Source organism: Tamandua tetradactyla, chromosome 13 (genome assembly GCF_023851605.1).
Source record: "Tamandua tetradactyla isolate mTamTet1 chromosome 13, mTamTet1.pri, whole genome shotgun sequence".
Classification (NCBI taxonomy): Eukaryota; Metazoa; Chordata; class Mammalia; order Pilosa; family Myrmecophagidae; genus Tamandua; species Tamandua tetradactyla.
The window spans coordinates 87,339,901-87,367,722 of NC_135339.1; the positions used below are offsets into that span (position 1 = coordinate 87,339,901).

The 27,822-nt window shown below is 39.6% G+C and overlaps 1 protein-coding gene across 2 annotated transcripts in view; it reads right to left on the reverse strand.

Moving 5' to 3' along the window:
* Positions 1 to 27,822, reverse strand: part of EEF1AKMT2 (EEF1A lysine methyltransferase 2) — an 89,173-nt gene that overhangs the window by 39,522 nt on the left and 21,829 nt on the right. The window contains exons 4-6 of one of the 2 annotated variants that reach the window (XR_013161802.1): positions 27,402 to 27,509; positions 24,413 to 24,629; positions 21,571 to 21,762 (exon numbers count right to left, since the gene is read on the reverse strand). Coding sequence is in view for 1 of the 2 variants with exons in the window: in XM_077126345.1 (XP_076982460.1) it covers positions 21,668 to 21,762; positions 24,413 to 24,629; positions 27,402 to 27,509 (420 nt within the window). In the remaining variant the exon portion in view is untranslated. Of the gene's footprint in view, positions 1 to 19,906; positions 21,763 to 24,412; positions 24,630 to 27,401; positions 27,510 to 27,822 lie in introns of those variants that run through there. The other variant, XM_077126345.1, reaches the window with a different exon arrangement.

Here is a 27,822-nt window from a genome sequence, read left to right on the forward strand (position 1 = left end):
CCAGCACATAGGTGGTACTGTGCCCACTCCTGCCAGCCAGGGAAATTCCCCCATGTGATGCCAAAGACCTTCAGGGGACAGTGGCTCTGGGGCCCAGACTACCAGGGCTATGTCACGAGAGGTTTCCTGGCATTCCACAAACCCCTGGAGACTCAAGACACAGACCCTCCTCCTTCCCCCCATGAGCTCCAGGAGACAGGCTACTTCTAACCTGAGTGGGGCGGCAGCTGTAGAAGACATTCTCCTTCTATCTCCAAACACACAGACAGGCTGCCAGTAGCCAGCAAACAAGACCTCCCTCCACCCCCAGGCCTCTAGCCAAAGTGAACATTAGAGCAAGGGGAATTCCACGAGCAGACTGAGTGCCTCTCCCAGCCTGGCTTTGTTTGGTAGGCACTTCAGGCTAAGGTTGGCCTAGGAGGGTGATCTCCACGGATGAGGATAGGACAAGCAGGAGCAACCAGAGCCACACAGGCCACCTCCTCTATCCATGACGCTGCTCACACTGCCAGGGACACAAGAGGCCCAGCAGGCCTTGCTCTCTAGGAGCTGGCAGGTCCCCATGCACTGCCCCAAAGCCCCTCCTGAAAGCAGCAGGATGGTGCCCAGCAGGGAGGTATCAGGGATCCCCCTCTGGTTAATACCACCTACAGCAGGAGCAGTGCCTCCTTTGAACTGTGGCCAGTACAGGATGAAGAAGAAGGATGGCATGGTGGAAAGAATGTAGATTGAGGTCAGCCACACCATTGTTCAAATATCACTGTCACTCTCACCCAGGAGACCTCTCTGAGCATCAATATCTTCACCAATAAAAGGGGCTGGTCTTTCAGCCATACACTGTGCTAAGGGTTAAATGAATGAATGAAATCATGTGCCCATCCATAGGCCAGGGCACTCAGGAAGAACAAGTTGCAGAAAATGACATCAGTTCCCTCCTCCTCCCTCACTGGGCCCAAACCCAGCTCCTAGCAGATTGGAAAGAATCCTTGTTTACCACCACCGACCAAGGCGCAGAAGAGCAGACTGACGGGTTTACCAAAGCGGCCAAAACTCTCTTCACCAAGCTCATCTTCACAAGGTGTCAGCCCTTTCTATTACAATCTGTTTTCCAGTGAGGGAAACCAAGTCCCAGCCTAGCTTAGAGAGCCACACCCTTTCAACAACTCTTTCAAGATCCTTGCTGAGCATGCCTGAGCGAAGGAGGCAAAAAATGGGCTGGGTTGTCAGAGCCAACCAAAAGCAAAGGATATCACATTTCACTGGCCAAAGTTTTGGCTAAAGAATGCTCTGAACAATGATTAAGTCTGCCTGTAGGTCTATGCAAAAGCAAACTGTCCTGCAAGCAAAATAAGGTCACACATCAAAGACCACAGCACTTGAGCAGGAAGACCCGAGAGACCCAGCTCTGGGCCCAATGAGCCTCGGCTGAGGGACATCAGGAAAGCCACCTCTCTTTTCAGGGGTTGCATTTCTCTTCTGTAAAGGGAATGTGCACTGACCAGAGACGCCTCCCTCTCCACAGTCCCTGCTCATCCTAAACACAATGCTGTGAAATGCCATCCTGCATATATTCATAGAAGGATTGTTTCTAAGCAGTCTGGACAACCGTGTGGCAGACAGCACGCCACTCGCTGCAAACCCTAGGGAAAGGGACCCAGGGCTCGGTGAGAATCACCAAGAGACACCCTGGACTCACACTGCCTCTTGCCTTCCTTGAACTCCTGAGGGATACCATGTGCCAAACTTTCAGAAGGAACAAGAAGCTGAAGAGACCAGGCAGATGGTGAGAACATCGGGCCTGAGAACAGCCCTGACCTAACAGTCTGAGTAAAGCCTGCACCCTTTGAGCCTGAAAGAAGGCAGTAGAGAGGGGCCAGACTGAATGTTGTGCAGGGAGGTGTCCACATCCTGGCCCAGCAGGAAGAGGAACTACCTGGGTGAGCAGCTGACGTCCACATCAGGAACTATGCCTACGGGTGGAGACCTTTCAGATCTTCCTTCACCAAGACCCAGCAGAAGCTGAAAGTTCTATTGAGTGTGTTCCAACGATGGACACAAAAGTCCCTAATTTCCTGCCAAAGGAGGTGAGGTAGTCATGGGGTCTATTCCAGCCTTTATTCTGCAGTCTCATATTAACAATAGAATCAACTCAGGGTATTTTTAAAAGAAAATCAATGCTTCGGCCCTAACCCTTTCTGCCCCCAGATTCTCATGTCACTGCTACAGGATGCAGCCTGGGTATCAAGTTTTTTAAAAACCCTCCAGATGATTCTGATGTGCAGCTAAGATTGAGAACCACTCTTTGAGATACTAACTTCTAGAAACTCAAAGCACAGGGCCCCAATCCTCTCCTACAAATTGATTAGAGGCAGATAGGGCAGCAAACCCAGCCAGGCAGGCTTTGCTGGACATGGAGTGCTGCCCTAACATGTATGCACGCGCACACACACACACACACACATACACACACCAGGGCCCCTGAACAACCCTGACTAGAACATACCAAGTTCCCATATGCTGGAGGACAGACAACTTTGTTTAGTAATGTCATTACTTGGCCATTTATACAAAACATGATACCATACAAAACTAAGATAGCAAGCATCACAAAATAATTTACTCTGAGACATCTGAATTACAAACACTGCACTCCCCCCAAAAAAGTTGGAAACCCTTTAAAAAACCTCTTTGAGTGGAAAATGGGATGTGATTACTTGGTGACGCTTCTACTGAGCTGCCAGATTTATTTCCTGTTTCTCCCCAAAGGTCACTGGGAATAATTATACTTTCTTGTGAATCTGTCTTTTGTAAGGATGAAGTAAAACATTTCAATCTTCCCAACTAAGGCACTACCTTTGGTAGCAGAATAGACACAGAATCCAATCATTTCCTCCTGACTCCAAAAAAATAAAAAATAAAATAAGAAAGGGAGAGGCAATTAAAATTTCTAAGTTTCCCTGCAGTGTTAACAAGACTAAACAAAATCTATCGTTTGAGATAAAACAGAACCCAGGGCCTCTATCTTAAACACACGGATAACAGTGCATGGAAAGCAAGCAAGCTCTGAAGCCAGGCAGACTGGGAGACTGCTACTGGCTACTCAGCCTTGAGGCTCTGTGGCCTCTGGCCAGTTACTTGGCCTCTCTGAGCCTCAGTTTCATCAGCTGTAACTGCAGACTGCTTTGCCCGGGGAAAAGACTAAAACCCCTGGCCCTAGATGGGCCTTCACCAACCAGTGGGTACCAGCAAGGGCTACATTGACAACCTGCACCCATTTTGGCTGCACTGAACTTTTCATGGTCCTAAATCTTCATAACTTGGGAACAACATCATACCAGCAGAAGCAGAGGGTTTGTTTGTTTAATTGGTAGAACAAAAGGAGCAGAAACCAGGAGTAGGCCAGCCACTTCATTCTGGGGTCAACTGGGCTGTTTACCAAACCTGATGTGCTTTCAACCTCCAGAGAGTGACACTGTGGAAAAATTCCCTCCACTGAGTGATTAGCTTACGCTCCCTGCTTGCCCAGGAGACTACAGACGCCTAAGAGGCCCTACTGTTTCCATGATATTCCTATGTGGTCTGGCCACCCCCACCCCCACTCCATGCCAAAGGCGGCTTCCCTGTGCAGCCCCCACAGCAGGAGAGACTGAGAAACATTAAAGCAGCAGTGGGGCCTGTCACACTGCTCCTTAACCCCTGACGTGATGTGAAATTCTACAAGGTAGACCCTTTGAAATGCAAAATCTGCCAGAGTCCTTCAAACGTGTTTTTATTTACTCGAGTTCCTAAGGCTGCTTTCAAATACACCCATCACCATTTTCCCTCTCAATCAACCTACACTTAACAAAAAAAAAAAAAAAAAAAAAATGGCTGACTACAGCAAGGATGTCTCTGGTTTTCTTATTTGTTTGTTTATATCTGAAAAGCTCAAGTATCTCCAGTTGCTGCTATGAAAAAAAAATCTTATCTTCAGCCCTAGCCTTCTCCACCTTCCCCTACTCCCATCACCCCGACATCCTGAAGCCAAGTTTCCTCTGGAAGATTTCCTCCTGTTCTAACTGGCAATAGCACTGCCTGTGCTACTCAGGGTCTCAGCAAACATTCTTGTGCAAGAATCCGGGCTCCCTCTGACCCAAGTTCGGTAAGGTTAAGACAGGCAAGGCCACACCACCACCACCAAAAACCACAACCCGCAATTTCCAAAGCCCAAAGCCTGATCCAAAACTGCATGCACAGAAGGTTTAGATTAAGCATCAAAGAAGAAGTCACCTTAAAACAAAGTTGTGTGGCAAAGAAAATTACTCCACCATCAGAAGATCCCTAGGGAATGGTAAATGGCTTTTGAATATACTTTTCAGCAGCGTGGCCACAGGTAACGTTGACTGTGAGCTGCGCTCAAACAAAAATGTTCTACGCACGTCTCCACACCAGCAATAGCATCTGCTATGAATGGGGTCAGCGATTACAGGGCAATCCCTAACCCTGGACCACTGTGAAGGTGACTCAGCCATGTAGAAGGAACCCTCAAACACAGGAAACAAACACAAAAATTAATCAGAGGAGGAGCTTTGAAGATTTTGGAAAGAATATTCATTGGGCGGGTTTAAACAGCCCCTCTTCCTGCACAATCTGACGTTTTAGAAAGGAGATGAGTGAGATCAGCTAACATTCAGGCAGCACTTGAGTCCCTTGGCAAGACCCTCCCTGGGGGGGTGGAGGACAGGGCAGCAGCTGGACAAGGGAGGAGGCGAGTCCAGCCCTGCAGAGCTAAGCCGTGCTGAGCCCAGCCAGACCCGGCCATGTGCTTTGTGTTGGCAACGAATCGGCTCTTTCAAGAGAGGAAGAGTCTGACAAAAAAGGACAGCTGCAGCAAAGCGAGAAGCTGAAATGCAAAACCAGCCCAAAAGCCCCAAATCTGGGATTCTCCCGTCAAGTCAAAATATAATAATAATAATGGTACTATCACCTTTGAGGTATGTACTGCTAGTTAATCTGTTAAAGTCTCCCCCTTGTGAGGTCAATTAAAGAGAGCCCCTCCACATCTGGTTTCCATCTAAAACCGAAAGTTGTATTATCAGCATATTACATAACAAATTATGCCTGCAGGTTTCTCTTATTACACATCAGTGAGGTGCACGTGGTGGTGGTGATGATGGGAGCTGTGCTGATCTGAGGAATTGCTTGTTTCAGTCCTTTTTTTTTTAAGGTCAAGAACAAAGTTTGCTGTACAGTGTGTAACTTAATTCAAGAAAAACACAGTGCCTAGAAAAGACATCAATAGGGCAAGAGGACAAGTGAGTGGTCCACAGCTCCAGCCTCAGTGTCCCTTGCCATCAAGCAGGGGATGAGGGGTGTACTTTTTTAAAGAGCTTGGAAAAGACACACCAAGTTGCTCTGCAGCGTCCTCTGCTGTCAGCTCCCAGTTTTCAAATAAGGTTTCCTCCTTCCTCTCCAGCCTCCTGATGGGAGGAGAGCTGGCTGGACTTGCCTTAGTATCTACCATGGGTCACGCGCCTGCTCACTAGACCCACTAAAAGGACACCAGTCTCCGAGGCCTCTATGGAACCAGGAGGATGGGGAGACAGGGGACATCAAAGGAACCAAGAGGAGAGAAAAAGACTAAAGGGTGTGGAGGGAAAGAGCCCAGGAACTAACATCAGGGTTTCCTGTTAAATGCCAATTAAATGCAGTCACCATAACGACAAAGCTCTTTCCCGAAGAACTTAGGAACTTCCCGACTGTTCTGTGCAGCACATCACAAAAAAAAGAGAGACGGGAGAAGCTGATTTGAAACATCATCAGTCAGAACAGTGGCACACTCTACTTTGTCCCGACAGGGGTAGAGTATCCAAGTCCACTTTTGAGGCAATGGTACTACCAGCTTTTATTTAAAATGTTTGTCTTTGATGTTAGAACAATTGCACACCAATATCACCTTCTTTAAAAACAGAGTCCTTGGACAAAATTATTTGAACTAACCTTAAAATCACTTGTTCTCTGGAGGGGCATTTGGGAGAAAAGCCTTCTTGGCTCTCCTTGGTGTGGCAACCTGGAATAAGTCCCTGGGACCTGGATAAGAATACTCCAAGGTCTGCAAGGTAGGACACCGAAAGAATCCAGAGGAGTTTCCACACTGGTCCAAGGGCTGCCTAGCCCTGAAGTTAAGACCCAAACTTCTCCCACTAAAAAGGGCCTATCAAGGACAAGTCGTTGTTTTCTGTTCATCTGCGTGAACACAACTAAGGGGGGGAAAATCCTGCAGACCTGCAATTCAGTATCAAAACTGTAACTGAGACAAGTTACTGTTAAAAGGATGAATTAAAATGAAACCAAAACCTGGCCAAGTCAGGAACAGTGAGTCTCACAGGATCTACCCACTGGTTCTCTCCTGAAACCAGGTGGCATTTTTTAACCCAGAGTCTGATAGCAAAGAGGTAGCCCCTTTCAACTGGGGAACTTCAGGGACACATATGCTAGTATGTCATTTGGGCATCGGCTGATATGTTGTATGTAGCACATGATGCTCGCCAGGCTTCCTAGATCAATAAACAATGCCATGCCAACTCCTGCAGCAGTCCATAGCAAACAGTCCCTCTTCTCCACCATTCAACAAACATGTGTTCCTGTTGAACAACTGGCAGCCCGGCTCCATCAGCACTGCCTCCGGCAAGGCAAGCACCGTGGCGGTGGCAGAAATGCCGGGCCCGGGATTCCCACCATGGGGGCTACTCCCCCAACACCAGTCCGGAGACTGTAAGTATGGAGGACTTGGAGTGTGGCCTATAGGAGGCAGAATCCCATTCATCAAATGCTGCAAAGAGCTTTTCTTTGTTCACCATCGTACTAAGTTCAGTACGTGTTAATGAACCTGGTGGTCAGATGGGGGGAGCTCGGCTTCGGGGGGCGTCCGGAGGCGAGGGACCCAAGCGATTCGCCGCTGCTCCCCCGTCCAGTCCGGCGTCCGGAGCATTGTTTCCCAAGTCCGCGGGCGGGGATGGGGAGCTGAGGAGTGCAAGAGAAACCATTGGGGGCACCGCAGACCAAGGGCTCTCTCCGGACTCTGAGTGTCCTCTCTATCCATCGCCCCCACCCCATCCGAGAGAAACCCCGAGCGGGGAGCCCAACTCCCACAGCTTGCAAACGATGGACTGGCAAAAATGTGACTTGACCAGTGTGTCTGAGCTGGGATGGCCCTTCTCGCCATGTGCAAAAGCTACGCCGGCGCCAAAGCCCCCACTCCGCAAGCCCCGGTTGCGACCACCCCTCACCCGGGCAGAACACCCACACACATACACAACGTGAGCGCCCCAGCCGGTTCAGCAGCCGCCGAGCGCCCGCATCCCGGGGTGGCAAACGCAAACTTCCGCGAACAAAAGAGTTGTGGCCAAACGATGCGGGAACTTCGGAGCCCGCTCCGGGGATCGGCGCGTCACCGCTACCGCAAGCCGAAGCTCAGGTTGAGACGCGGAGGAAAGGACAACCCACCCCCACCCCCGCCCGCCGCCGGGGAAGCGCAGACTTTTCCGCAACTGACGGACTGACTTGCTTCCTCCGGCTACGCTCTGACAAGCCTCACGCCTGCACCATGAGCGAGGGGCTCGGCGCCCCGAGAACCACCCGACCCACTGCGAAACAAGACAGAATAAGGGGAAACCGGTAACCTAAAAAAAGGCGACCGCAGGGCGCGCGCGCGCGCGCGAGCCAGTGGCCAAGACCAGCTCGCAGGGCGCTCACCGCGAGCACCTCTGCTCGGGGCCAGCTCGTCGCCGCCGCCTCCCGGCCCGGGATCGCTTACTCTGCGCGGCGGGCGCTCGGGGCCGGGCTCGCGAAGTCGTCGGGCTGCCCGCCGCGCGTCTGCCGCGCGCACGCTCTCCTGCCGGCGCCGAGCGCTTTGTACCGCGCGGCTCCCAGGGAGGAGGAAATCGGCTTGTCACTTCCTGAACTGTTTGCAACTCGTCCTTTTAACCAGCCCCAGGAGGGCCGCCCGCGCCCGTCGCGCCCGCAGCCACCGCGGAGCCGCTCGACCGCGGCTGCGTGTGGCTGGGTCCCGGTGCTGTGCGGGCGGACGGCGGCGTCGCGGGCCCCGGCGCTCTGCGCGGCCACAGCGTGCAGGGGCCGGGCGGCGTGCAGCGGCGGCAGCGGGCGGGCAGGCGAGTGTGCTGTACGCGCAGCCGCCGGTGGGCGGGGAGTGGGGGTGGGGGGGTCCGGCGCGCCGCCGGCGGGGCTAAAAGGCGTCCTGCGAACTGTGCCGCGCGCCGCGCTCGCGCCTTCGAGGCCGCCGGGCGCGGGAAGCAGACCTGGGTCCGCGCGGCACAGCTACCGCCACCGCCACCACCACCGCGGCTGCCCGGGCCCGGGATGAGAGGCCGCGAGCTTTGCTCCCCGGTCCCCGAACGAGCCGATACGAAAACCCTGGGCCGCGTGGGCTTCAGATGTCCGGCTTCCGGGTTGTTGGGTTCAGGTTTTAGAGAAACGATCACTTCAGCGGAGGGCCGGGCGGCAGGGGAAGGGGGGGCATGGAAGTGTTGTCACACTGGGAAAATAAAGCGCTAGTTTCCTAACTCTGGGCGCTGATCGAAATAAAAGGAATGTGTACTTCAGAAGCCAATCCAGAATGTATGCAACTGCTGAAGGAAGGATTTGTGGTTGCTAAGCAGAGTCAGAGCATGTTTAGTTCTGTAACTTAGGATGTTGACTTAAGTTCAGGAATGTAACCCTGATAGAATAAGCAGAGTATTTTCATTGTGCTGCTTACCTGGGGGAGGGGGATTGTTTTCCTTGTGAAGTGAAGCCCTAGATTTCCCATTACTCCTTCCTATTGGTGTATGTTATTTTATTGACCTTGTCTCCAAAAAGAGATTTTTTGAGAAGGTTTAAAAAGAACTCCCTCTACCTGTTTTGTGTTCTCCTTTGCCAAAAAAGCAAAATACCTCATTATTTTACATGGATTGTGTATCTGCACCATTTGAGTGGTTCTATTCATAAATCTGGAAACTTTTCCTCTTGCTACTAGGAACATTTAATTGATTTTAATCCAATGTTTCAATCCCAGTATCAAACATAAATGAACAACTAACTTCTTGAGCTTGTATGCACTTGGAAAACTAATATATTTCATGGCTATTACTGAAATATTTCCGTTTTTCATCACAATGAACCCATTCTTTCCAGAAAAGCATGAGCTAACATCTCCTTTCACACTAACTACAGCTCACTCCAGTCATTTCTGCTGCAAGCTTAGGATGGACAACATCAGCAAAAAGATGTGAGTATATTTCAAATAAATGATGCAAGATAAAATCAATTCGTTCTAAGAAAGCCCTAAAGAGCTAATATACAGAAAACGAAGATTCTGAAATCCTTGGTGGTATACATTTCTTTACTTTTAAAAAAAAGTATCAAGAACCACCTTTAAAGGATCAAGAACCAAGTCTCCCCAGATTTAACAAAGACAGGCATAAGGGAAAACCTGAGAATGCTGCTACAACTTAATAAAAACATCAGTGTTTCCCTAATGCCATCTTATCAGAATATAACTTTAGCCTTTGAGGGCTTTAAGGATACAGTTTAATTTACTAACTTTTTATTAGGAGGCCTAGAGTGACTCCTGCTGGCAAGGATTCAGTTTATTCCTACAATCTCTTTGCTCATCAGGTCAACTTAAAAATCAGGATGCAGGCAGGGGTCCTGGGCCTGGAAACAATTATTGCAACCATTATTCTTGTTGCTTTCAGGATGATTTTAGACTCACAAAATTCCAAGGATTGTGGTTATGGCAAGCTCCTTTGCTGTAACGCCTCCTTTCCAACTTAAAGCAGCCTGTTTTTCTGGTTCTGAGGCTTTCTTAAGAGTGTATAGACAAGTAAAAGAGCTGCTTAAGGGGTTGTCTACTAACCAATGAATAGCTATTTTTCATTTTCTAAATTTGAATCTCCAAAGGCTAAAAATACAAACATTAAGGCCTGTGTCACTTAACCTTCCAACTACATGCTCTTCCCACATTATGTAATGTCTTACAGATGTATTATAAAACATCCCCACTTTTTAGTGGTGTACTCCATAATTCTTGATTATAAGAATCCCATCCATCAGGTTGTATAATAGAGAATGTTTAATTCTGTTGACTTCAGAAGAGTAGATATAAACTCAGTCAAACTCTGGATTTAAAACAATGTAAACTACAAGTGGGGGAGGGAGGACTACTAAACTGCCTACCTTTGTCCAATCCTAAATGGTCAAAACCAAATCAGAACCAGATTTAGAGCACAGTTATACACCTACACACAAATTCACAGGCCTATTTAGGGATAAATCCAAAAATAAACACTTGCAACTTTTCTATTATCAGCAACCAACATTAAGCTAATTACCCATGGAACACCCAGGGAATAAAAAATGTAGGGAATCCTAAGTCCCTACTCCAAGCCCAGTTAGGAGAAACCGGGGAAAAAAACACAGCAACACTGGATCTCCTGGAACCTCCAAAACAGGACCACCAAGCAAAGAAGGAATTTTTTTGTACTGTGTCTCATAATCCATTTAGACTGCAAGACTGAAACTGAGTATCATTCTATGCCTGAGAGCTCCCCATTCCAAGTAAAAAGCTCTTAAGCAAGAGGAGACAATAAGGGTGTATTTTATTAAGAAAGGGTGTAACCAGCTATAACCTGTATCAACAAGCTAATAAAAGTATTCACCTAAGCACATTTGTGCAAAGGAGGGTAAAGGTTGAGTTCTGATATACACTAAGGAGTGTCTTAGATAGTTAGTTGGTAGGTGGTTTATTTCTGTCTTTAGAACCAGATAAATGTGATGTTCAAACAAAGAGCCAACTTTTGAAGGTAACAAGTGCCAGTAAATGTTCATTTTCCCCATCAAACCTATATGTACCTATGATTGTAAAACGAGCTCACCCCCAAAATATTATAAACTGGTTTGAGAAAATAACATAATGCTCTCTTTACACCAAGAGAGTGAGCTAAACAAATGTCAAACGTGCCATACACTGGAGAGCAGTATGCAGATGCATGTGCATTAACCCCTTTATTCAGCTTCCAAAAGCCAGGGCCTCTTTGTCACAACTGTTGTATTAAAAGCTAGTCATTCACATTTCACACTGTTCTTTCTACATCTGAAAAGATCTTTTTTAAAGCAGAACCTTTTACAATTGCTTATAATGGATTATGGGAAGACAGTCATCACCAAATCCACTGAAGTATTTTCAAAGAGACTGACCACTGAAAAAAATCTAGCAAACTACACTGGAAAATATGGAAACTTTTTGGTTATAGATGGAAGCCAAAATTTTGAACCAATTATGGGAGCACTTTTCTTATGTGAATCTTATTCAGAAAAAAATATTCTATAATCTTTCCCACATTTATGGTTCAACTACAACTAACAGCCCATAAGCATGTTATAACACACTAATCTGTCCGTTCTTTCCTTTCTGTTCTTTTAATCTGACAGTCTGAAATCTTTCCAGTGATGAAAAGAAGTGATACTTTTGGTTGGACTCTCTCTCATAGATATACATGAAATATATAAAATATATATATATATATTTTAAACTTTAAGAGGTACTTTGGTACTTAAAGACAAAAATATACTTGTTGATTCAAGAACTAAACAAAACAAATTTTTTCATTGAAAAATAATCACAGCAGTGAATTTAATGATACCAATCTAACTCCTTTGATAGGAAATGAGTTGAAAGAGGCTTGAAGGGGATGACTATTGAAATCAGTGCATATGAATCTGCACAGCTTTGTAACTGAATGTCTAGCACCATTGAGGTACGAAAGCATGCCAGCTGGGTCGGCATTGTGCACCACAAAGTGTGGGGTTGTAAGCCCAAGTCCTGAGCACAAACTATGGTTTCCAAGTTGGCAGGTGCTGAAAACACCGCAAATGTCACGCTTGCAACTCACTGGAAGGGAGAGCTCTGGGGAAAGTAAGCTAAAAGGAACAGAGCAACAGTTAAAATTCATTTCAATTCACTATTACTTTTTTTTTTTTTGCAAAGTTAACAGTAGCTATTGGTGTTATGTGCTACAAGAAAAAACATGAAAAAAGGAGACTGAAAAGTTTATGCATAGTACAAAGCAAAAAAAAAATGAGAAGCGTTCCATATTTTAAAAAAAAAAAGAAAGAACGAATAAATAATGAGGGTTTTTCACTATCTACGTTTAAAGTGACTGGCATATCAAACCTTTATTACTATTCTACTGCAGATTCAAAAATATAATTGATTTTTGGGTTTTCCTTGATCTATTTCTGATCTTAGGTGAAGCAGACTCTAATTAGTGCCATATCATGCGGTTAGTCGCCCATAACCTAGTTTACCTCAGTCAGCTACACCACCAAAAACATTGCTAAAAATAAATTACAATATTTTAATATTACCACACATTGAATTCAATCTAGAAAATATTTCAGCTGCACAGCCAGGCTAAATGTTTATGGTATCATCTTCAAATGGAAACTCTAAGAATAAAGGTTTCAACTTACCATTCTTTAGAGGAATTCAAACTCAGTATTTGAGATGCAAGCCCAAAATTTAACTTATTTTTTTCTCTTCTGTCAACTCCCTGCCATCTAAGTCACTGCTCAAGAAAAATCTATTTTTAATTCACTCCCAGTGTTATGCTCAAAGCTACTACTATCTTCCCTATCCCCCTAAAAATGAAACTCAGTGAATTTCATTTTCATTAGGTGGTAATGAAAATGTGAAACAATACAGTTTGTGATTTCACAGAGGTTAAATACCCAGTCTAAAGAACAAATCCTTTGAATTTAAGATGTCAAGAAAAAAATGAGTTTCTGGTGTCACCAGATAGAACATTCCTGGGAGCATTACAAAAAGAGCACTGGCTTCACACATTAGCCTGTGAATTTCTTAACTGTCCTTAGCAGTTTCTCAATGTGCTATATTATTCAAAAGCAAAGATCTTTTGTTTTAATTCATACCATTCCTCCATTACTATATATAAGAGGGACCGAACTTCACCTATTCTATATGTGCAACTGTAGTTTAACAGTATCTAAAATAGAATGAAAAGTTGCCTTGCTAATTAAAATAATTACTTTACAACTCTTCTTAATTTACACAAAGGCACAACAACAACGACCAAAAAAACTTGATCAAAACCAGCTTATTCACATTTGCTCTTGTAAAGTATGGGTCTGAGAAAAGGCACAACACCTCCTGCCCCAAAGTAGCTGAGGTGCACAATGAGACCCAGCAAGGATAAGCACAGACTGAGTTGTACAATATGAGGATGCAGATACAAATGCGTGGAAAATGCATGAAACTCTGAGCTGATATTTTAAACTTGCCACACTTATATGTACTTATATAAATAATTTGTATTCACCTACAGTAACAAGGTGCTGTAGACATCAAATTGTGGTCATACTAATACAATCATTAAAAGGTGTAAAAAAAAAAGTTATTCAACCATTGTTGAATATTCAACCATTGTACTCTTAAACTACCTAATTTAAAGTACTGAAGCTTTGATTATGTTTTGTCCTAAAGCTGAACATCATAACTCCCTGACCTCATCTCTGTAGGGATGTCTTAAAATGGTTCAAGACTACAGTTCTTTGAGGTTAACTAGAGAAGGCAGCACTGCTCTAGCCAGCATTTCCAGTCACAATAAGTACTCCAGGCATATAGTTGTTACTTCACCACCAATAAAAAGGTTATATACACAGATCTCAAAGCCGGATGTGTCCTAGACTAGCATAAACAATGGATTCAATATAATTTACATACTATATGTCAGTTCCATTACAAACAAAGGTAGAATTAGATAAAGTACTACTCAACAGGAAACTTTAAAATGCCACTGTGCCGTTAATTAATAAAAAAAAAAAATGCCACTGTGAATGGCATTATTAATTCAATTTACAGCAAGGAAAATGACTCCCTGACCAAATAAATCAAATATACATGATCCAAAATGGAAATCAATTATAAAACCCTTCTTCCTAAAGGGTCAGTAAAAGACCAAAATCCACCTCAACTTTCACTAAACCCAATGCTATCAACTTCCTAATGGATAGTCATTCGGAGTATCTGCTCTTGGATCCCTTGCTTGATGTCACCTGGAATAATGCCTAAGCATTCTGACCTAATGAAGGAAGGTATCCTCGCCCATTTGTTTTTTTTTTTTTTTTTTTTTTTTATTAACGGAAAGAAAAAAAAAGAAATTAACACAACGTTTAGAAATCATACCATTCTACATATGCACTCAGTAATTCTACATATGCACTCAGTAATTCCATTTGTTTTTGATTCAAAAATGTATCCCACTAACATTTTCCCCACCATATACCAACACTTGTTACGGAATTTATTATTGAATGATCATCACGTAAACAGATTATTATCTAAACTCAGAGGGAATTCTTATAGTCTGCTGCAACACATAATAAAGGACATTTCCTGAAAATCTTTTCCATTAGGATATCTGGCCCTAAATTCTTATCTAACTAAATAAAAAGACACTTTAGCAGCAGCCCTGTCTACAGACTAAGAAGGAGCTACACAGTATGTTTTTTTAAAAGACGTTCCAAAATGCCCACATGTTGCAAACTATCCCTCTCATTAGCTGACACTCCTCCTCCAATATTCGCTCATTTAATCACTCCTAAAATACAGATGGCCTTACCACAGAAATGAATACATTAACTCAGTGGCACTGAGTGTTAAATTCCTGAACTAACACGCAGTTCTAATAAAAATATTAGCTCCAACGGGAAGAAGGGTTCTTAGAGGAAAGAACATTTCCTTGGCACAGATGGCATAAGAGTCTACCTTTATGTTTTCATTTAATATTCACAACGCCACTAAGTAAAATCTACAGAATTTTACTTCTCTCTCCACTATACAAGTTGCTTCAAAGAAACAGACAGAACGGAAATCAATCTTAAATGAGTACTGAGGCACTTTGCCAGCACCTTTAACATACTTCAATTTCATTTGGGGGATTGAGAGAGGTGGTAAACAGTTATAGAGACAAACTTAGCAGCAGAGAGAAATACAGGACATAAGGGCAGACCCAAGTGCTATACTCAAGCACGGAGATCTAAGAAGCCTAAGAAGGAAGAAGTCTCAAAGTCCTGGGCCTACAGCAGGACTTGTGTTTGCAGCAGGGAAAGAATCAAATTAAGGAGATCCCTTCAGATGGTCACAGTTTTGCATAAACCCAGAATGAGCTCAACTTAATCTTTATATAAAATGGAAGTAGACTAAGCATTAAGATGTATATTTCCAAATTCCTTGGACAAAATAGCTTAAGTCAAATGCGTACTGAATTACCAAATAATATCAGAGACAATCAATACTCAAATCTAAAATCTAACAATGAACACTCAAAGATTTTTTTTTAGATTGAAAAATACTCAGCCAATTGCTTAAAATGTTTTATCATAAGGTTCATTTATTTTTTCATATTTTATAGATAACATGGCATAAAATGATGTTTAACAAATGGGCAATTTAAATTTCCTATATATGCTGGAAATCTACTGGGCAGGCCTTTCTCTAAACCTCAATTAATTTCAAGGGTAGAGAACTTTAAATATCACCTATGGAAAGCCCTTATTTTAAAGAGCTAAAAACTGAAGCCCAGAAAGAAAAGTGCTTTGCCAAGGTCATTTGTTTCCTCCAACAATTTTTTTTTAATTTCTCTTTGATATTTATTCCATTACTTAACAGATTTTAAACATGAATTATCCGTTACTATAAAATGAAAAAATAAATTAAATTCCAAGTTCAGAAAATAATCTAATATTTAATTGGCCCCAAATTAAAACATTAATCAAAAGTAGTTATAATGAGATGTCTCTATTACTTCTGGCTATATAACCTCTTTACCATACAAGAGTTTCCTTGGCTCCCTAAATGAATCAATCTTTGGGAAAGAAAGACTTATTTCATAATGAGGTCCAGTATGTAGAATTCCTCTCTCTGTTTAATACAGTTACCTTTTAATTAAGTAACAACTAGACAACTGGCACTTCCAACTACACAGTCATATGGAATTCTGTCCCATCTCTTGAACAAACTATATTGTCAATTATTGGACATAACTGGGCTCTCTTTCTTCTAGGCCTCAGAAGGGATAAACAGACGTGTATGCCTTGCTTAAGAATGCTTCTCAAAAATCAACAAATATTATCATTCAAAACAACAGCATAAAAACAGTTTCAAAGAAACACACATGGTCCCCAAAGGTTCTATTTATAAATAGCACATGTAGTTTTCACTCACAATTTCAGGCCTTTCTTCCAAAATTTGCATTACAGCTTTGTAATTCAGCCCAGTATGTTTTATTAAATACCATATTGTGATTTTCCCCTTTCAGACTCCAACTAGGCTTCTTGGTGAGGGCATGGAAGGAAAACCTAATTATTGCTGCTTCAGCGCATCTAAATTTATTTCATTAACAAAATCAACAGAATAGGGGCTAGACGCAGAAGGATAGAATGTAAACTGTTCTTTACTTTCCTCTTCTCCCCTCCTACCCTGACCCCTCCCCCTAGTGAAGTTCGATGGTTAGAAATCATCTTCACATATTTCATCCTAACATTCTTTTTAGCCAGGATGTACTAAAATTAGATGGGAACAAAGGAAAGACATTTTTATCCTGGAGGAAGGGTTAGAAGGAAAATGTGAACCAGCACACTTACTCTCTTCTGCATTTAGCCGCTTCCTCAGACTCATCCCTCCTCTTTGAGCTGAAGTGGTAGGGAAGGCAAGAGCAGGGGAACCAGGACCCTGCCAACCTTAATTTCTATTCTGCTATAATCACTGTAAACTTCTTTGTCAGTAAGAATGTTAATCAAGAGTGATAAATACAGTTCACTGGGTGGGCCATGGTGGCTCAGTGGCAGAGTTCCCACCTGCCATGCCACAGACCCGGGTTTGATTCCTGGAACATGCCCATGTAAAAAAAAAAAAAAAAAAAAAAAAAACCAGTTCACTGTCTACTTCAGAGTATTTTCAAATTTTTTCCTAAGCTCCTCAGATAATACCTAGGACATGCTAATTGCTAGTTCATGTATAAATTTTTAGGCATTTGGAGAAACAAATGCATTTGATTCTAAATGCTTCCAGATAGCATGCACAATAAAAATCACTCACGAAAATACTCATCATCCTGATGCAGGAATAACAATACATATTTTAAAACATCCCATGGAAGGATTTATTTCTTCAGGATGGGCTAGTTAAAACTGTAGATTTTATCTTTTCATATTTTCCTTTTATTATTTTCCTCATATTTTATCTTTTCATATTTGCAAGTAATTTGCAAATACATCAAGGCACCATTGATCTCTTGGTTGTAAGTCTTTCTTACAATGGTATCAGCATGACAACAGAACATTCTGCCAGACCATAGATCCCAGTTTTTGAAGTTCTACTATAGAAAAAAACAGGATATTGATACATTCAGGTCTTGCAAATTATTCCTAACTTTCTAATATGGCCTCCCTGGACCTAAACTACACGTCCACACAGTGACAGCTCAAAATTCAGTTAGAAAAGCTCTTTTAATGATTAGTCTAATGCACTGCATTGTAAAGGTTTTTTTTTTGAAACTCAGTAATACCAACTCAAGCTCTCTTTTTTTCTGGTTACTGGAGCCCATCTTGACATCTAAGCTGGAAATGAATGATCTTTCAACAACACTCCAGGGATTTTACTAAGGTCATATTCAATCATTCATTAGGCTTCTTACCCCTCGCTTTTCAGAGTTCCATTGTAGAGCTGGTTTTATTCAGCATTTATGTAGCCTGTAGGCTTGGGTATTTGTCTGCTTAATGTTGAGTTTCATTTCTATACCCCTAACATAGGAATCTATCAATTGACCAAAGAACTTCAAACTATTCTTTTACTTTTCTAACAAATCGCATGGTGTGTATGAAGAATAAATTAGCATTAATTTTCTTCCATTAACTGTTAATAAAACATGCTCATGGGCTCCCCCATCTTCTAAGGATATCCCAGTTTCCTGCCTAACTAAGAAATGATGAGGATTTCCTAATTTTTTCCCACTATGCCAGAATCCTTCAAGCTACCATGCTCCTCCCCTTCCTTGCCTAGGTCATGGACAACCTTCATGCAGTGAAGTGTACTAGACAAGACTCCTTTCAAGCCCATCGACACCCCTCCACAATTAGCAAGGGGTTCCTACTGTGGAACACAAGACACTTAGTCTCTTGTTCTCAGAGCAGAATGCTGTCTCTGGAGCCCACACACTTTAGCTCACAGAGCCAGAAACAGGAAATCAAACCCAGGTCTCTCCCAAAGCAGTAGAATACAAGCCTGGAGACCAACTGATTTTTCACATTTGTACATATTTTCATTGCAGGCTAACAGATAAAAACACACACAAAGAAATATGTGTGTGTACATGTACACACAAATACATATATACACATATAAAGTTATTTAAGAGAAAAAGTAAGTATCCTATTAACATAGCAGGGGTACTTAATTTCTTCACATAGCAATTTAAGGAAAATTATTTCAAGGCCACACAAAACTTAGTTACTAATATAGATTCCTTCAAAATTAAGGTTTCTATTATACTTGGGATGAATGTGAGTTAAGGTCAGCATACAGCACTGCATTACAGTATCAGAGAAGTTTAAAAAAGTGAATGAAAAGCATTATATTCTATCCCCCCAGATAAACAGAAGATTGCATGCATATCACAGAAGAAGAAGAAAGACAAGCTCACTGCTACCACAATGGGAAAAAAATCATTCAAGGACAGTTTGTACTTATTTTAAAATGGCTTTAGTTAAGCTGCCAAGAATAGTGTCAGGTTTGATTTGTATATGCATAAATGCCAGTCCCAAAAAGCATCTCTAACTTGTGCACCTGGCTTAAAACAAAATGTTCTGAAAACTTTCTAATTGTTAATTGGTGTAACCCGCCCATTCAGGGCTTAATTCCCTTTGGACTTGCATACGCACTTCCTACACACAGAAGTGGCCTGTTATGCAGCAATAACATCATAATGAAGAGCAACAATTCTGGGCAGGCTCCACAGAGAAATCTCGTTTGCATTTCAAACAAGTTTCCTCAAAATAAGAGTCTTTTGATGAAATAAAATTACTATTCCAACTTCTTATCCACAGAAAACAGTATTCACTACTTGAATTACTGCCCCCTTTCATAACTGCTTCATTTCTTTCACATCTACCCTGATAATCATATGATTCAACACTAAGTTTAATAATAATGCTATTATTATTATAACATTATAATAATAACATTATTATAATATAAACAGTATGACTGCTTCAGTAACTTAGGGACATTTACAGCTTTTTTAACAGCCTGGTATTATTTGAAACATTAATTTCTTTTTAGCGTTTTTGGGCCTTCTATTTGTTCTAATTTCAACTCCTAAGAGGCTGGTTTCCAGCAGCAGTAAACTGATAAGAGATGACCACTCCCTTTTCCTAACCTTATCAATAGCTTCATAATATTAAAAAATAAAAAAGCTTTCATCTTTTCAAATGAAACAAACATAGCCCCACCATGGTGACTCAAGGAGCTTTTCACAAAGGCCTATTCCAAATTATCTGTGAAATAAACTCAACATCTCAGTCTGGTCCCACAGAAGGCCTATTTTGTTGGATTGGTGCTTTAAAATAGTATACAATTAACAACTCAAAATTTTAAAAACATACTTATACACTATTATTTTATTTCAAATCAAAAGTATTAATGGGAAAAAGCAAGAAAAGACTGGATCTTCTCAATAAATTATAAAACCATGTAAATATATACATATATAGGTATCTATATAAACATCTACATATATATGGTTTAAGAGCCTTATGTGCAGTTTGAAAAATCCACACAATTCTTTAAAAATTCAAATTGCATATAGTTTAATAATTTCTCACTTTTTACACGTTGAAAATAAAATCTTTTCAAAAAATGTTACCTTTGTTGAAAGTTCATATAAATATACTGTCTTCAGCTATCTTAGACAAACAATTTTAATGGTAGATTATCAATATGGATTTAAATCAAAGATCCACCCCTCAAAAAAAAACAAAAAAGGAAGAAAAAAAAAAGATAAAATGCTAAATTTACTCACTACTGGGGTAACATTTGCCAAATAAACAAAATTCCTGTTAGTTTGGCAATATAATCCAACAGGTACAAGAAGCTGAAAACTATAGAAAATTATTTCACTTTTTAAAGAACTCATATTGTGGGTGGGCCAGGGTGGCTCAGCAGGCAGGGTTCTCGCGTGCCATGCCAGAGAACCGGGTTCATTTCCAGGTGCCTGCCCATGTGAAAAAAAAAAAAAGCTCATACTGTTACTCTAAGTTTAAACTGTTAGCCAAATACAGAGTCGCATTAGTATTCATAAACTTCATCTTCTAAAAAATGTTTAACAAATAAACTGTTTCTCTTGCTAATTAGCTCCTAACTAGATTATCTTTGTTTCCATATCCCTAAGGGTTTATGTAACTTACACCATACTTTCAAAGAATGACATAATTCAGTTCTTCCTTTCTGGGAATAGAAAGGACAAGCCTTTTAAGGCAGGTAGGAAGACGGCATAGAGTAATGAAGGATGACATGAGCTTATTCATGTGATAGTCCACAGATGAACCTGTCACTAACAAGGAGCTGCATTGCTCCTAAAAATAACTGCCCAATTTCTCTAACTGAATTTTATCTGTACAAGTCCTCACTGCCCAAGTGAACGGTAAATGCCATAAAGGCAGAGGCTTGGCACCTGGGTGGCAGAACATGCCATGGGAAGGGAATGGGTTTTAGAACCACGTTGACCCAGAGAGGAATCCTGGCTTCATCCTGTACTGGATGTTTGACCTTGTAGAAGTGACTTCACTTCTCATTAAATTTACTTTTTTTTTACATACAAACAGGAATAAGTAATACATACCTCAAAAAGATACTGGAAAGACATGATGATTTAATAAAACAACAGAACTCAATACAGTGCCTAACATACAGCAATATCTGTCAGTTTTCTTCCCTTCCACTTTCAGTTTATCTGTCACAGTTTATTGAAGAACATTAGTCACACAATACAGGCTTAATCAACTAATACATTTTTCTAATTTTGCTTAGTTTTGTACATGAAGGCCAGGGGGCTTTTCCCAAGTGTTAAATAATTAAAAAATAACCACCTTTACCAATATTTGACCCAAAATATTATTTCTTATCAATTATATTTCATAAATAAACTAATAAAACACTAAGAAAGGTGATTTGTCTATCATTACGGCCCTGGAAGAATTTGGTCAAATCTACATTCAATTCAACTTTACCAAGGTACAACAATCAAGAGTGCATGCTTTCTGCAAACACATTTACTGCTATAAAGTCTTTAACTGTTCAGCAATTACAGGAAAATTTTTTTTAATCAAAAAGAAAAATATTTACATTTCAAATTAAAAAATTAAAAGTTATTCTCAGCTGATCCCAAGCACTTACATCCTCATGATTTTTTTTATCATCCCTTTCATCTATTCAACATGTGCATCCGCGGTACTTACTAAGCAATTATTGGCACTTGCATTTTCTGTGTCAGGTTTACTTTGTTTGATGTGTGGCTTCTTAAAAAACCTAACTGAATTTGTCCAAGGAAAAGCCTCATGTTTTCTGGAAAACCAATGCTGCTACACTGCTCCCAGATCTGCCTCCAAAGCTGAAGTTAGGTGTTGGCAGTTCTTCGAAAAGTTCAAATCCTGTCAGACAAAATGAAAATAGTTTTATTAGGGACTGAATGGCACGCTTAAGGGAAATTTGTATTAAGCTGTAATTTCAACCCCTTTATAACACTATGTGATTCCAAACATAACTGCGGCAAAACCTTATTTCAAATTTTTAAAATTCTTCTATATGTGGATGACACACGTGTACACCCAAAAACCCTTTGCAATGAACAAGATACAAACCCAAAACACGACCAATACAAAACTGCAGAAAGGAGGTATCCATTCCCCATTTCCTCCTCTTCCTGTTTACCATTTACCTAGGCATCTTCTTTACCCCACTTCACCACCTAGTTTGTAGGAAGCATTTTCAATCACTGAATCTCACCACATGCCAGGCACTGTTTTAAATGCTTTATATATATTGACTCAATTAATCCACATCACACATACAAAAGCATGTAACAGAGAGACTAAGTAACTTGGAAATAAAAATGAATTTGTTACCAAAGGTGAAGACCCAAACTGAGCTAAGATGAAGGACTATTTGTTTCTCTAAACTCCGTGGACCAACTCTGTACAGAATTGGGGTTATTACATTTTAATAGAGAATACATCAAAATATTAACAGTGATTATGTTCTGCTGATGGATACTGAGTGACATTAATTATTCTTGGGCTTGTTAACATTTTTCCATTCTTTTCATAATGAATTGGGACTACTTTTGTAGTAAGAGATTATTTTTTTAAGTCAGTAGTTACAATAAGATCAAGTACCCTTAGAAAATCCTAATTTTGATTCAAGTAATCCTCACCAAAACAAACAACAAAGCAAAATATTTTAAAACATGGCTACAAAGGGAAAATGCAAGATTCACTTTGACAATTTTAGATAACATTTACATTTCAAATCAGGAAAGAAACAAAGAATCTTAAAAGATTGGTGAAGCACACTTTACGCTATACAAAGAGAAACATGGAGGCCAATCCTGACTAAATCCGTAAGGAGACTCTCAGTAGTGGTACGTGGCAGCATATTCCTTTTGTGCCCTGTATCTAACTCTAAAAACCATTTTCTACCAGATTCATGCCTTAAAAATGTCTTCAGTTGTATATAATTATAGCTTTAACATTTCCTGTAACATTTTATTTAATTTCAGTATTAAGCTCTAAAACTGTTTACTCAATAGTACTCAAACACAGACACATTTCTAAGCACTCTCTAGCAGGCTTAGGTCTGTTCCTCATTATCAAAGACAGACAAACATGTTTTTGTCTCGTAAGTTCCAGGGGTAAAAGAGAACACCTGTATTTAAAAACCAAGAAAAGAGCTTGCCCGATGCAGTGTAACTGAGCATTTATTAAAGCTGTCAGGCTTCAGGAAGAGGGAAAGACTATTGATATGTGTGGCCTCAACAGTTTTAGAGGAAACAAATTTAACATGGAAGATAATAAAATTAATGGCTTGAAATAAAAGATAATAAATCACATATACTTCTTGTTTTCCAGGCCACAAGCTCACATTTCAAGCCTAAAACACATGAGGTTTTAAGTTATATAACCTGCCAAAGCCATTGACTGCAGACAAAAGGACATGTGTTAAGTATTCTCCCTCCTAGGGACTGTTCCCATATTACCAAAAAGAAAACAAACTTTAAGATAAGGTGCATACAATTTGATTATGAATAAAAGTACACAGTAAAACTGCTCTCTTGAGGTAATTCATTTCCCATTCTACTGTAACAAGTGAGGTTCAAAATGTAACCAAATATTTAGTACCATAACAATTTACTTAATACTCAGTACTAAAATTTCCTCCCATTCCTATAAAAAGTTAATAATAATCTGAACAGGACTCTAAGGAAAAAAAACAAGCAATTACTAGTCACAGATGAATTCTCAAGATATTTCCCAGAAATGCCTATGCCCTACATGAATAAACTGACAGAAAAAAAACATTATTTAAAACATGCAAAGAACAGTCTCCCAAAGAATTCAAAATATTTCATGTATGGATTATAAATTTTCAATTCTCACAATATCCCCATTTAGTAGACAGAACACTAATTACATTTTGCTAACAGGACAAAAAAAAAAAAATCCTGCCTTGGCACCAAACTTGAAAAACACAGAAACAATTTCTTCAAGAATCAGTAGGTAGCACTTCTACTACCGATTCCCTACACTTTGGTTTCTGGCAGTATTAAAATATTTGTTCTACATACACTGAAAATAAGAAAACAAATCTTAAATACCTAAATGACCACTAGTAAAACATATAAAGTATCTATAAAATTAAAACTCTCATCATGTAAGATTTTTTAAAATACTACTTCTATTTGCATATTACAAATTCACTAGTAAATCTGTACACTCAGGTCAGAAAGTATAATATATGTGCTCTTTTTATTTGATTCTCTAAATAGTAGCTGTATGGCTTAAATAAGAATTTAATATTTGCAAGCTCATAGATTTTAGCATTTAAGTGTCAGAAACTGGAAACATTTTTAAAAGGCCCTGGGTCTAAAACAATGTTATTAAAGTCATCAGTAGAGAAGAAAAGCAGATAATTTCCACAAAGAGAAAAGTAGAACAGTATTAACACCAAAAAAGAAAAAAAAATTCTATTTAACTGCATTAAAGCTGGAATAAGCACACATTTAAACAACATATAACCGTTTACCTTCGCTGAATTCATTTAGCAATTCTTCCTTGGTCCAATTACATGAGGTTATTAGAAAAAAGCCTTTCACTTTCAACACCCTGGAAAGAGATTTCACATATTGCTTTCTCTTCTCAATTGCACTGTCAGGACTAAGGCTTATGGCATCAAAAGTCCCTTTGTCAACACAAATATGAAATCCAGACAGCTCTGTGGAAAGGTTCAAGAAGTCTTCTACCTGTATTAAAAATCAATATCTATATGAGAACTATTGACACACAATCTTTATTAAATCTAAATGACAACCTATAAAAGATTATGTATAAAAGGAGCCTTTAATTATGACACTTCACATTTAATAAACATATTTTCAACTTTATAGCTAACTCTTACATGTTTCATTTCATGATCATTAAAGCTAAGATTAGTAAGAGAAACAGATAGCATTTCCTTGACATTCCAAATCTCTACAAATTTGGAAACAAATCAAAGCCAGGTGAACTGTCTAACAGTACCAGCACACTATGGAGTGTACAAACTTGTTTAATAACAAGCGTTTCTGTCTAAAAGTAGAATATTTGACATATTTTTCAAAATGACAAAATTTATCTAGAACTCAAACAGTTCAATAAAAATATGATATTTTTAGCTTATTTGTTTTTTTCAGCTTAGTTGTGTGAACTAAAGTGAACATGGTAAATCAAAAGTTCATTTTACTTGATTCTGCAACTTACAAAACTACCAATGGATCCAATGACTGGAATAAAGCTTAAGAAATGAAATAACTGTTTAAATCATAATTAATATTATAAATATCACACACTTTAGGTTTTTAGAGTCATACATCGTATCACTCATTTTCAATAATCTAATGTTACATAATAAGCATCTGAAATAATGATCTGCTTCAATTTTATAAAAGTCACATTAATTTACCAATAAATGTAATTCAGAAAAGCTACTCTGAAAAAGCAGTTAAACGACTAGCTTGTGATAATTCATACAAACTTAAATAATCTAAAAATCTTTTAATACTTGACTTAAAAATATGGGCTTTATGTTTTATAACTGAAGTTCATTTTTTTTCCTCCTTCATGTCCAAAGTATTTATTTGTAGCAAAGTAATGAAACTACCACTCTAAAGAGCTACCCTGAAGATGCTTCCTCATCCTAAATACCTGTATAAAAGTTCTCACTTATTCAACAAATATTCTCTGAGCACCTACTATATGCATGCTCTTTTCAAGCACAGGGAACATAATAGTAAACAGAACAGAAAAGGTCCCAGCTGGTATATACATATCTTATATTCTATAAAGGGGAATTTTCAAACATTAAGTAAGCTGACAAATAATTTCAGATAAAATGCCAGGAAGAAAATAAAGAAATGAGACAGAAAATGACTAAGAGACATATTTTGGCAAACTTGGTAGGAAAGGCCTCTCTAAGATTAGGTAACACTGGAGAACAGATCTGAATGATAAGAATGAGCCAGTCAAGCTAAGATCTGGGGCAAGAACATTCCAGGCAGATGGCAGCAGATAGAAAGACTCATAACAATCTATCATGTTCAAGAAACAAAAAGATACTGATTATATATGTAGAACGGAATGATCACAATAGGAATGTTTGCACTTATTTGGTGTTTTTTTGTATTTTGAGGCACATATTTTATATCTATTTTGTAAATAAATACAAAAATAAAAATAAAAGATAAATTAAGAACACACACACAAAGAGAAACAGATAAAAATAAAAAATAATAATTAAAAAATAAATTAAGAACACACACACACAAGAAATTTTAATGATATCTGCTGCATTCACTTTCTTCCTAACTCATTACCCATGACACAGAGATGAGAGGGCATGGAAGTTAAGAGGTTGCACTTCGGAGTCAGAGTTGCATAAACAGCTATGTCCATCACTTATTAATACCATCATCACAGATCTCCTTGTGCCTCAATTTCCTCATTGTAAAATGGGAATATTAACATCTATCTCATGGAATTCTTTAAGGATTAAAGGATATAATATGTAAATCAATTCCTTAATGCCTGGCATATAATAAAGGCTTGATAAATGAAAAAAAAAACAAACAAAAAGAAAGCATGACTGAGGTGTTGCTGGAAAAAAAAAAGAGGAAAGAGCTAAGAACTGTGGGACTATGTAAGATGGAGTTGGGGGGTTAGAATCTTCTTCCAGTGCAATGGGAAGCCCTTGGAGGACTGTGAGCAGGGAAGTGACCTGATTTGATTTAGAGTGGAAACAGTGATGCCAAAGAAGAGGCACTTCCAGTGGTCTAGGCAGGAAGGGATTGTGATATGGACTTGGGAAGTAGGAATGAAAATATTAAAGAATGATCATATTCCTGGTATATTCTTAAGATAAAACTAATAGAACTGGATATAGGATTTAAAGGATTGAGAAGAATCAAGGATGACTTCTTGAGTTGTGAGTGGTGCAAGAGGTTGAACCGCAAAACAGAGACGGGGAATACTAGAAGAAAGCAGGTTTGAGGAAGAAACCAAGTTTTTTTTTTAACTAAGTTAAGAGGCTATTAAGTCTCCAAGTGGAAGTGTAAAATAAGCAGTTTTTATATGATTCTAAAGCTCAGAGGACAGGCCTAGGCTAGAAATATAAATTTAGGAGTCACCCTCTACTCAAAAATAAACTAAGTAATCTTTGATGGCATTATACTGCTTCATGCTTTTACAATTTTTTCATCTGGTTAAACTATTAGATATTATTTGTGTGTGTTTGTGAACATGAGAGAGAGCATGAGCACATATACACACAAGAAAGAAGAGAAAATAACTCCTCCCAAAATTGATTAGATCAAAAGCTTTCTTACTTAAAAAAAAAGTTTAAATTTGGACTATTTATGCCTGATCCTTAATTTACATGAGTTCAAAGAGTCGGCAAATTAACGTCCTTTTATGAACACTTAAAACTTGTAACTCTTATTAATTAAAAAAATAACAGTAATAGGAATAATATAACTAGTTACCTTCAAATTAATGTTAAATAAACCTTCTTTCTCTATAATACTTCCAGAAAGCTGTATTGCAGAAGGAGAGTAATCAATCCCAGTAATATTAGAGAAACCAAATTTTGCCTAGACAGAGAAATAATTTAGTTTAATACAATTTTTAATATAATGCTTTGCCTATGAATTATAATATTCCTCTAGGGCTAGGTGCTTCATTTTTGGTACAGATCAAATGACATATAATATTCAAAAGTCTACAATGTTTACATTTTATTGTAGAATATAAATAGAAACCAAAAGTTTAAATTTATATAATGTGACAATTCATTTGCTTTTATAGTATTTGATTTCTTTTTCTAAAGGAAATCCATTTTCTCAGAGAATAAAAATAATGCATAAGCCTTAGGCAGAAAATACACTAAGTTCTGATGTCGATATG